The 11,995-nt window shown below is 46.5% G+C and overlaps 1 protein-coding gene across 1 annotated transcript; it reads left to right on the top strand.

Moving 5' to 3' along the window:
• Window positions 1-4,182: 4,182 nt before the first annotated feature.
• On the top strand, window positions 4,183-11,789 carry CCN3 (cellular communication network factor 3). Its single transcript, XM_059165728.1, has 5 exons — window positions 4,183-4,525; window positions 4,657-4,882; window positions 6,019-6,270; window positions 7,254-7,468; window positions 10,272-11,789. The coding sequence occupies exons 1-5, from the start codon at window positions 4,454-4,456 to the stop codon at window positions 10,566-10,568; spliced, it is 1,062 nt and encodes a 353-aa protein (XP_059021711.1). The 5' UTR covers window positions 4,183-4,453; the 3' UTR covers window positions 10,569-11,789.
• The last annotated feature ends 206 nt before the right edge of the window (window positions 11,790-11,995 follow it).

The following is an 11,995-nucleotide window of genomic DNA, read 5'->3' as shown; positions in this document are numbered from 1 at the left end:
CATTTTTAGTCGATTTCTGGCTTGAATTTCTTTGTACTTAATCTTCTGGATTTTTGTTTTGTCTAAGAAATACACTAAAAAATAATTTTTAAAAATGTGGGCGATGAGCAGATGTTTCCAAAGGGGATAACACTCAACATTATATATTTAATATTTCACCTCCTGTCACTGCTTCTTCTCTGTACCTCCTCAATTCTAGAAAGGCAAGAACAGAAGAGGTCTGTTAGAGAAGCAAGAGGGTGTGATTGAAATTAGCCATAGAACTGTATACCTTGTAGAGCTGACTGGCCTAACATATAATGGGAATTACCTTGTGTTCTACCAACTCCCTGGGACCGCAGGAAGGGAACATATGAAGGAAATTTAGAAAAAAGCACCTGAGTCATTAAAGAGCTGTGACGTTGATTTAGGAGGCACATTCCCAGAGCTAAGTACACGTGGCTTCACTAAATAATGACTGAATGAAGATGTAAACTCTATGCGTTTGTGGAGAATGTAATCACTGAGGAGAGAAGAGTGATAGAGTTGTCCTGGAAGTGAAAACATCATAGTCACCGCTTTTTCTTTGTTTCATTTTTTTTTTTAAGATTTTTTATTTATTTATTTGACAGAGAGAGATCACAAGTAGGCAGAGAGGCAGGCAGAGAGAGAGGAGGAAGCAGGCTCCCTGCTGAGCAGAGAGCCCGATGCGGGACTCGATCCCAGGACCCTGCGATCATGACCTGAGCCGAAGGCAGCGGCTTAATCCACTGAGCCACCCAGGCGCCCCTCTTTGTTTCATTTTTAATATGGGGTTCTGTGCTTTACATTTCTCCTGCCTGCTACAGAATTCAGTGCCAGTATATTTTTTAAATCTTTCCTAAAAAGGAGAAAAAATAGGACAACAGTGGAAACTTCTATAAAATTTTACCTTTATAAAAGATAACAAGTTCTCTACATGTACTCTGGATAGGAGTATTGACTAATGAGTAATAAGAATATAAATCAGGGGTGCCTGGATGGCTCAGTCAGTCAAGTGTCCAACTCTTGATTTTGGCTCAGGCCACGAGGTCAGGGTCATGAGATCGAACCTGTACGGGGTTCCATGCTCAGCACGGAGACTGCTTAAGATTCTCTCTCTCCCTCCACCCCTCTCCCTGTTTGCTCTCTCTCAAAATAAATAAAATCTTTAAAATGTATCTATATAAATCAGTGAACAACCTGTCTGAGATAGAGAAGGAGCAATAAGTCTCTGGTGTCACATCTGCAGTGAGGGGGAAAAAAGAGAGAAAGAGATGAACTGGAATGAAGAGGTGAATCCACTGGTACTTGCACCTCATAACCAAGCAGAGCTGCCATCTTGGTTGGCAGCCTAGACCAGCAACTCCTGCAGAATTTCTAATGTAACATTCCCTGACTTCCTCAAACATCTCCGCTGACACAGGGTTTATTTCCAACAAGAAGACGTCACCAGCCTGTATGCCATCCTTTGGACTCAGCGCCAAGAAAGACTGGGAGAAGGTGCATGTCAGAAGCAGATGGTGATGGTGGATAGCTGTGGCTAAAGAAAAACATGTCCAGTTCTTTCTTACCTGAACCAGAAACAAGGGACAAAACTCAAAGCGAGGTCTGCAGTATCTCAGAAGGTCCAAGAACAACCGACCGCTTGTCCATCCCCAGGAGTGTTATGGAAACTATGACGGACTCTCTGTTCTCAAGGGCTCCTGGTCAGGAGAGGGAGATGAGCACAGAAACAGTCACATCATTGTTATTCAGTGAGTTTAGAGATAGAAGAGAAAAGCACTGGTGTCAGGCCAATGGAGAAGACAAAATCTATCCCAGCATGTGGGGTTTGACAGAAGGTGTCCTAGAGATAGCAAGCATGAGCTGATTATCATCAGATGGGTTCACTTTCAATTTCCAGTTGTTGTAATGTAGCTCCTTATCCAGGAGCGTTTACAGCAGACAGTAGAGTGGAAATGTCCTCTTCTGCCTGTCACACATGCGTTCTTCTTAAAGAATCATTCCTTCTTGCCTAGGGAACTGCTCTTCCATCCCATTCCAACTGTGTGGTGTCAGCTAATCCCCATTCCTCATCTTTCTCTCCTTCAGTTAACCCAGGGTGAGCTCCTCCAGCTCCTCTCCTGGAACTTTCCAAATTGAGCCAAGGGAGAGGGACACTCCTTCTGTGGTGCTCAGGTCACAATGTAAGAGGTTAGGGAGACCTTAAGGTCGACACTTCCTTTACATGGGAGAAGCTGGTTTGCAGTAAGACTGAGTAAAGCTGACACCCAGAAGAGCAATGAAAACAGGGGGACAGAGTCTTGTTGGCTCCCAGGCCCTGGTCCTGGTGGCCTCTGAGGCCTAGTAGCACCTTTCCCATTAGTTATCTGTGAAATACCACAGCATTCCTCCAGAAGTCCTCTTGCCGAAGCCAGTTCCAATTTGGAACGTGCGTGCAATCAAGAGGCTCAGGTTAGCTGTGATTTCTCGACATTTTCATCCTTAATCTGGAATTCACGTTTCTCCTCTCATCTTCCCTCTTCCCAAGAAAAGTCAACCCAACCCCAGGGCTGCCAATTTCTCCTTATTGTGGCTATTCATACTTTTGAAAACCTGGCCAAGATTCTTGCCTCCCCGTTAGCTGTGCTCCCAATTGTTCCATGACCGCAGGGTTCCCCAAGACAGCCCCCATTTTGAAATACACTAAAGTGCTGTCTACCAAGAGCCCTCACCAGAGACTCTAACTGAGTAGGTCAAGGGTGAGGCAGAAAAATTGTTTTGTTTTGTTTTGTTTTTAATACACGCTGGTTGATTCGGATGTTCGGAGGAGTAGAAGCATCACTGGGCCAGATGTCCAGGGAAGCTTGTCCAGAGTATACGAGGGTCCTAGACAGCGCGCAGATTAACTGTTCCATTTCTTGTCAAGCTTTGAGTACTGCTGAGTCTGGCTTACCTCAAAGAAAGCAGAATTATCGCGAGCTTGGGAATACATAATAGCAGTTTCAAGGTGCTCCGAGAACTCTCCTCAAGGGACTTGGGATGACTTGAGCACGAGGAACAGGCATTGCCAGGACAGGCCTGGCGCCTTCCGCCAGCTGCCTTCACTTTCCTTCATGCTGGGCATGGATGATGTAGAGGAACTCTGCTCCCTTTTTCAAGTCCAGAGTTACATCACAAGACTGTATAATTTTTCTTATAAAGTGTCTTTCCAAGGCTGCTCTCCTCAGAGGAGCTGGGCATAGTTATCCCAGAGGCAGCGGCGAAGCTGAAATAGGGGAGAAATTTTCTTTTACTCCGTCAAGCAGTTTCACCTTTGGAGCCATTCTCCTGAGAGATGACAAGGGCTTGGAAGCAGCCCTTTTTTAAAGGCGGATGCCAGGTGGGAGAGAGACATGATTTGCTGGAGGGGTCGGCCAAGTAAACCAAACCCGTCCTTCCTCCTTCCCTAACTCACTGAGGTTTGGACAGTGGCTGAGCTGAACCTGTCTCACCAACTCTCAAGGGCTCCTGGGTTTTGACACGCGCTGATTTAGGGTAGGCCTGATGCAACAGGTGTTTCAAGACTTTCTTCTATCAGGAAGAAAGCTTGTATTTATGCTCTGATTTTATTATGTTTTCAATTTATTTCTTCCAAGCCTGCGGAATCGGGAGGAGGAGTGAGGGTTAAGAATCAGTGGGATCTTGGAATGATTCGAATGGAAGGAACTTTTTGCCCCGTTGGGCCATTAGCATCCCTCATCCTAACGGGGCCGGGATGCTTTGCTTTGCCTTTGTCTTCTCTTTTTTTTTTTTTTGCTTTCTCCCCTCCACTTTCTTTCTTCTCTCTTTCTGCTTCCCTCCATTCCTCCCCTCCCTCCCCTCCACACATTCAAAGAGCGCCCTAAAGGGTGACAAACTTGCATGTGCTTCCCTTATGACTAACCCGCTGGGCCGCTCGCCAACCCCCCGCGGATGGCCCCAGACTGCAGGCACCCCTCGAGGCGAGCCCCACGTTTGCAGGCCTGCCTGGAAGGGCCGGCTCGCAGCGCGGGGATGGGCAGTGCCGGTGTCTCGGTCCCGGGGGAAGGCCGAGCGGCTTCCAGGAGGAAACGGGCGTTTCCTTCCCACGCGCTCGAGCGAGCCCCGGGTCCCGGCCGCGCGACTCCACCCTGCCCCTCCCGGCGCTCCGGGAAAAGCCAGTCGCCACACACAGGCACACGCAGGCCCCAGGGCCGCGCCCTAAGGAGAGCGGCACCCACGGCCAATTGCCATGGCAACCCCGGGGTTCGTTCCATTCCCCACCCAGCCGGTCCCCCCCTCCTCCTCCCTGCCCTGCAGCCAACCGGCTCGAGCGCGTCCCGCGAGCGCGCTATAAAACCTAAGCCGGTGCCGCCGGGGAGCAGAGGCGGGCGCCCGACCTGCAGCGGGGCCAGCGGGGTGGATCTGGGGCGCCCGGTCTTGTTCCGTCCACGCCGGAGGGGAAAGCCTGACCATGCAGAGCGTGCAGAGTCTGCCCAAGCGGTGCATCGGCCTGGCCTTCCTGCTGCTCCAGGTCCTGGGGCAGGTGAGTGGCGCACCCCTCAGGTGCCTCTGGATACTTTGCCCTCCAGGGCGGCCCCTGCCCGGGCGCTCGGGTCGCTCCGCCTTCGGTCGTCCCCGCTGAGAGCTTTCTCCTTCTTGTCCCGCTCGCGCCAGGTCGCTGCCACCCAGCGCTGTCCCACCCAGTGCCCGGCCCGGTGTCCCAAGACGCCGCCAACCTGCGCCCCCGGGGTGCGAGCCGTTCTGGACGACTGCTCCTGCTGTCTGGTGTGCGCCCGCCAGCGCGGCGAGAGCTGCTCCCTGCTGGAGCCGTGCGAGGAGAGCCGCGGCCTCTTCTGCGACCGCAGAGCGGACCCCAGCGCGGGAACCGGCATCTGCATGGGTAATCCGGGCCCCTGCGCTCAGGGCCCTCGGCTCCCGCCCGAGGCCCCTTTCCTCCCCTTCTCCCCTTCCCAGAGGGTAACTTGCAAGTAACAACGGGGATGCTGCTGGGAGTGATGCTTGTGGAGAGTTTACTGGGCGCTAGGCACGGTCTGCGGAAGGGTGGGGAAGGGGGTGCTTCCAGGTTTGGGGAAGCCGGAGGGGAAAACTGAGGGCAAAGTTGAGAAGCATTCATCGCTTGCCTCCTTACAGTGGAATCAAGGTATCCTAGGCGGGGAGCAGAGCAGAGTTTAGAGCCTGTGAAATAATTTCCTTTGGACATTTCCAAGGGGATGCTTGGGGGCAATGGAATCTTGCGCTGACTCACAAGCTCACAGTTTCCCCCACCTGCCGCCCAGCAGGTTTGTTTTCACACCTGAAATGGTCCTATTTGAGCTAAAGCAGCCTTTGGTCTCCTGAGACCACTCTGTCAGCCCAGTCTGGACTGTGGATAAAATAAAACGCAGGCAACTAACCAATTCAGGCTGGTGACACTGATTGGGGGGTCATTTTTCCACCTGGTGCGCCATTTAGTTGGAGGCTGTCCCCACCTCCCCCACACACACACACACGCACCCCCATAAGAGGGCTTGGAATAGGCTTTTACTTTATTCCCTGAGTTAGTGATGATTTATTGTGCTGGAATGCCAAGGAATCCTACCTCTCTTCCCGATTTGACCAGTTAATCTATTTGGAGAGTTCGACGTGCACCTTTTTCTTTCTAATTCTAAGCTGCTGGAGTAGGAGAATTGAAGGAAGGTCTAGCAAACCGACTTTATGATTGGGAACAACAGCCGTGGCACCTTGGGACTGTCACTCCTCAGTGGTGCACTCCCTGCCTCATCTGTGGGGAAAAAAAAAAAAAAAAAAGACAAAAACAAAAACAAAACAAAAAACCAGTGGCAGCATTGGATGGTCTTCAAGGTTTCTTCTAACTGTGGGAGGCCTCCATGGGGACATATCCCTGCCAGAGAGAGAAGAAACAGATAGCTTCAAAGAGAAAAAAAGGGGCACCTGGGTTTGCGTGTAGCTTGTATAGCTTCTCCATCACACTCTGTTCTTGATTTTTGTCTCTGCCTTGCTTCCCCGATGCTCTAGCGGTAGAAGGGGACAACTGTGTGTTTGATGGGGTCATTTACCAAAGCGGGGAGACCTTTCAGCCAAGCTGCAAATACCAGTGTGCCTGCAGAGATGGGCAGATTGGCTGTGTGCCCCGCTGCGGAGAGGACCTGCTCCTGCCCCAGCCCGACTGCCCAGCTCCCAGAAAAGTTGAAGTGCCGGGGGAGTGCTGTGAAAAGTGGATCTGTGACTCAAATGAGAAGGGGGAGTTGGGAGGCCTCGCCCTTCCAGGTAAGAAACTCAGGATACCTGAAAGTCATCACCGCACAGGGGAAGGGCAGGCAGGAAGCATGTGTGCTCTTTTGGATTCTCCATGAGAAACTGGCCTCGGTTTCTGGCCATCCAGTGGTGGATTCCGGATTGCCCACTGAGATCAAACACATCACGTGTGTGTGAATCCTTGCCAAGTTATTGAAGTAGGCGCACGGTTTCTCCAAAAGAGAACCTGCTGCGTTCAGTGGTTCTTTTGAGCAAGGGGACTGATTTTGTCTTACTGCATGACCAGCCTCTCTAAAGAATGCTGCTTTTCCCTGGACAGGTGTCCCAGAGAAATGCCACCTTTCCAGACGCTCTAGGAAGGGTCAAGGAGTTTTGTTTTGCTTCTCTTTGTGCTTTATCTTCTAAAGGAAATTTTTTTTTTCCAAAAAAAAAAAAAATTTCAAGAGCCAATATCAGCCAGATACTGCATTAGCCAGATTTACATCCTAAATGCCAGATATAGGATGACAGTACACAGACTTGGCAGGTTTTCTGAGGTCAGACATTATCAAACATGCCTTGCGGATCAAACATGCCTACACTTCCGTGTAGAAGTGCCCCCAAGCCATACCTATTAAGTGTTGAGAAAGAAATGTTTGTAATCAAAGTCCAAGTGTCTATATCCCATGTTGAGAACATGACAGCTGATGGGATGGTTGTTGATGCTATCCTGTTCTATGTTCTTCAAACTGCTAGGTTTCTTAAAAACAGGGCCTCCTAAGCTAGTTCAGGACAAGTTGGAGAGTCATCCCCTAGAACTTTCTGGAAGGCCCAGAACGTGCCGGCATTGTGGCTCCTCTTTAGGGTGTTTATAAACAGAGATCCGCTTCTGAGAGCACCCGGGTTTAGTAGGTACAGAATTGAATGAGACCCCCTTTCCAAGGATGGTTGAAAGCATTCTTCCACAGTCCACATGTTTTACTCAATATGGCCACCTTTGTTGGTCCCTTCCGTAGCCTACAGGACAGAAGCCACGCTAGGAGTTGCGGTCTCCGACTCCAGCATCAACTGCATTGAGCAGACCACAGAGTGGAGCGCATGTTCCAAGAGCTGTGGCATGGGTTTTTCCACCCGGGTCACCAACAGGAACCCACAGTGTGAAATGGTGAAGCAGACTCGGCTCTGCATTGTGCGACCCTGTGAGCAAGAGCCCAAGCAGCCCACAGATAAGGTAAGAACGTGTGGGCAGCCTCCCGACCCAGAGGAAGCAGCTTTGCCTCCTGGGTGTCTTGGGCTCTAGAAAGTCTCCCTGACACTAGTCGACACAGAGGCCAGCTCTAGCTGGGAGTGAAGCCCAGAAAAAAAGGGGAAGTGGTTCCTGCAGTGAGGGAGTTTACCTTCTTTTATTTTTCCTCTTTCATATATTGAAATATCCAAGCAACTCACAGCAGGTCTAGCGGCAGAGGGAGAAGCCAGCAATAGACGTGTCCCCAGATGAGAAGGTCTGGCAAATCTCCTCCCATTCCTGGAAAAAACTGGCCTCTTGCTTGCCAAGCTCAGTTGATTTGAAAGTGGTCGCTTCTGACCTCCGTATTTTACACCCCTTAAGCTCCATCTGTAGGAAGCACAGGGTAGAAATGGAATCTTCTGCACTCAAGCCTCCGTCCCCAACATCCTACCTGGTCCCTGCTGTGCACCTGATAAACAGTTGTTGATGGGTAAATGAATTGGTGTCTGGGAATTATTTTCAGTGCTTCAAAAAGTCTAGGGGGAATAGTACATTTGCCAGCAAAAGGCGATATGTGCCAAATAAAATAGCACATTTCTTTCCTTTTTTGCTGGAAGTGAATCAACTCAGTGTGTTAACACTGACCATAAGGCATGCGGATCAGAAGCTCTGATTGGTTCCTGGTGACATCACAGGCTTCCTCCCCAGCCATAGATCAGAAAATGCAATACCCAAACTGACCATTATATGGAAATTTGTACAACCCTAAAGCCAAAAAGTGTCTAACAATGAATGATTTACATATCTCTACACCATATCACCTAATACCTAAGGGTGCGATTTTGGAGCCAGACAGCCTAACTCCTGGCTTACACTACAGGAACTAGCTGTGGGATCTGGATGAATTTTCTTAACCTCTAAGCCTCAATTCCTTCCCCCATATAATGAGGCCATTGACAGTACCTACCTCAAAGTTGTCATGGAGGATTAAATAGAATGAATTCACAAAGTGGCTGGGAAGAGATGACTCTGTTAGCATTAGGCATCATTTCTGTTTATCGCTCAAAGAAGTCTCCAGCAATCACATTAGTTATATGGCTACATAGCTATATGATTTGGGGGGGGGGGTCCATCCTAATTTATATTTCTTCCACCAATTTTAAAACAACACATAGAAACATCCCTAAAATTATATGCTAGAAGCTGCCCTTCCCTCCACTTAGGAGAATTACAATATGCATGGGATGTGTGGTTTCACACATCCCATGTGGGTTCACCCACAAAGCTGCCTCTCTCTGTCTCTCTCTCCCTGTGTCTATTCCTGTCTCTGCTTCTCTCTCTCTCCCCCCCGCTCTCACACACACACACACACAGATGTGGCTGACCTTGTACCTTTGTGAGGACATTGGCAAGAATGTATGTTACACATTAAATATCAAAAAGGAAGAAACAAAGGACCTTTAACATTGTCAAGGACACACTTCTTTATTAAATAAGGCTTTTCCATGTCATGCCTCCCAAACTTTGTTTTTTCTATTGTTTCTTTTGCCAAAATTTTTATTTGTTTGTATAACTTGCACCCAGTTTTATATTGGGAGATATTATATTTAAGATACATACATTTCATAAAGGTTCCAAAATCTATTTGGAAACTAGGGAAATAACAGCATAATAATCATTACTTCCTATCAACAAGAGATGCTTTAAAATGGGCTGGTGCTTCTCAAAGTGTGGCTCCCTAGACCAGCAGCATCATCTAAGAACCTGTTGGAAAAGCAAATTATTGGGACCCACATCAGACCCATTGAATCAGAAACTCTGGGTATAATGCCCAACACTTTCTGTTTTAGCAGACCTTCTAGAAGATTCTGATGTAACGTTTGAGAGGCACAGATTTAAGAGAATCCCAAGCCTCATCACTCCACAGCTGTGGGCTGTGCCTAGGAAAGTGAAAAGCAGAAGAGAATTATTGCAATTTTAGTAGGTGAAGAAATCTGAGCGGGAAATAAACATAGAGTCAGTGTTGTGCTGAATCTGTATGAGGATTCCTCATCAGCCATTACTAATGGAAATTGAATAAATTCTTCACTTACCCTGCCTTCATGGAAAATAAACTTAAATCCCATTATCTTAGATGTTCCTGAGGTTATAGTAATAGAAGACATGGGCTTGTGTCAGATATTCAGTAACTTGATGTTTCTGGTGACTTTAGGCCTTTGAGACTCCATTTACTTATCTGTGAAGCTTGTACAGTTGTTCTTTACATGAATAATTGATCCTTGTAGGACTGAATGTTAGTAACGTTAAGTGAGTTAATGTCTGAAAAGTATTTGAAGTATTTGAAGCATTAGGAGGTGTGCAATGCTGCCAGGTATATTCCATTTCTTTTTATAATGCCTAAAAATGCATTGGCTATAACAACATCAAAGTCTGTTTCAGTGCCTTGAAAAAATAGATTTCTTCATATACACTTTCACTCTCATGCTTATCGCCACGTCAAAGGATGGTTATGTACCTGTAGGCATGGTTTCCACATTCTAGGCAGGAAGATAGTGAATTCAGGAAGCAATAAAGAACTGTACCTGTCTGAAGGTCAAAGAATTTCCCAGAATCCCTTGGTTTATGTATCATTGGCCAGAACTTGATCACAAAGCCATCGCAAGCACTCAGATATTCTGCTGACCAAATTGTCCTAACACAATAATGTCATGTTAACAAAGAAGAACAATGGATAACGGTTAGGCAGCTAACCGTTCTTTGGAGAAATGGTAGCCATTCCATGAATCCGCTTTTTCTTCTTTCTTAGAAAGGAAAGAAGTGTCTCCGCACCACGAAGTCACTCAAAGCCATCCACCTGCAATTCAAGAACTGCACCAGCCTCCACACCTACAAGCCCAGGTTCTGTGGGGTCTGTAGTGATGGCCGATGCTGCACCCCCCACAACACCAAAACCATCCAGGTGGAGTTCCAGTGTTCCCCAGGGCAGATCATCAAGAAACCAGTGATGGTCATCGGGACCTGCACCTGTCACAGCAACTGTCCTCATAACCACGAGGCCTTCCTCCAAGAGTTAAAGCCAAACACCAGCAGAGGGGAAATGTAACATGTAATCCTTGAGAAGCATACCTACAGAGGCAAACTGTAGCTACCCACCATCAAATGAATATAAGAAAAATTAGGAAGAATTATTATTTTACCCCTGAATCCTATGTATTTTCTGTGGTCATATGCGGCCAGTTATATCTGTCTTTTTTTTTTTTTAATGAAAGATATGATTAACTGTAAACTTGAAATCAAGGTAAGCTCAGGATAGTACTTAGGGATGACTTACTTTTCTGTGGTATTTACTACAAACAAAAATTTGTATAAATTTAAGAAATAAGATACATGTTTTACTGTGTAGACTATCACATTACACTCATCTTATTTTGTTATACACTAGTGCAATATCAAGAAAATGTCAGTCATGAACATCACAGTGAGGTTCAATATCATACTGAACATGTTGTCATATGAATATTTTGCCATATATTGCGGTTTGACTTGATGGGGTTTCTGTTGAACTCTCTTTTTGAGTGGCTCAACTCTCAACTTCCAAGTTCAAGATCTGAGGAAATGTGTAGCTCTTCAGTTTGAAAGCCAGAGACTGTTAGTCTTCTGTTGTGTTGCATACTAAGAAACAAGATGTATCTACAGGAGTGGAATATTTGTTAGTTAAGCGGACTGGTGTTATAAACTTGTTCCATTGGAGACAGTAGACTCCTTGCCAAAGAAAGAAACCAAACAGAAAACTCCCCCTAATACAGAGATGGCCCACCTCTCAGCCCTCATACATTTCTATATGCTGGAGGCTAGTGGGGCTCACTGCTTTTTCACTCAGAAGAGGCAGAACACATCAGCAGAGATTTTCTTTACCTTACTGATGAGTAAACTGGGGCCCAAAGCACCTGATTACAACCTTTGATGACTTTCAAGTGTGCTGGTCTTAGATTTTGAGAAAGAAGGACAAATCAACATGACTGTGGTGGAAAAATACCACAAATTTTATGGGAGTTCAGAATGATGGTAGATATACCCAGAACTTATCGTTGGGCCCTAATTACACAAACTCACGAACAAGATATATGTGTATACATATGTGTGTCTAATTTGTCAGGCTACAAGATAGGCTGCAAACTTAAATGTATACATTCTTTTGTCACCACGTGTGTTCAGCTTTTCTCTTTTAAAGTATTTATATATAAGTTATACATTTTTTAAAAAATATATTCTTTTTACTTTCTCTGTTTGTCAGACCTCACTAAATAAACATGATTTTATCAAAGTGTGACTGCCATTACTTATGTGCTTATGAGTTGCTTACTGAAAATATAAATAACGGATGGATCTAGAGAGTATAATGCTAAGTGAAATAAGTCAGACAGAGAAAGACAAATGCCATAGAATTTCACTCATATGGGGAATCTAAGAAACAAAACAAAGGAAAAAAGACAAACAAAAGAAACCAGACTCTTAAATACAGAGAACAAA

Source organism: Mustela lutreola, chromosome 3, assembly GCF_030435805.1.
Source record: "Mustela lutreola isolate mMusLut2 chromosome 3, mMusLut2.pri, whole genome shotgun sequence".
In the NCBI taxonomy this organism is placed as follows: domain Eukaryota; kingdom Metazoa; phylum Chordata; class Mammalia; order Carnivora; family Mustelidae; genus Mustela; species Mustela lutreola.
Note: the sequence above shows the minus strand (reverse complement) of the source record. Positions and strands in the feature narration are given on the sequence as shown.

Excerpts from the sequence above, each read along its gene's own strand:
- CCN3 (XM_059165728.1), top strand. The coding sequence starts at position 4,454 with ATGCAGAGCGTGCAGAGTCTGCCCAAGCGGTGCATCGGCCTGGCCTTC. Across the intron at positions 4,883-6,018 it reads GGGAACCGGCATCTGCATGG|CGGTAGAAGGGGACAACTGT; the intron begins GTAATCCGGGCC and ends CCGATGCTCTAG. Across the intron at positions 6,271-7,253 it reads GGGAGGCCTCGCCCTTCCAG|CCTACAGGACAGAAGCCACG; the intron begins GTAAGAAACTCA and ends TCCCTTCCGTAG.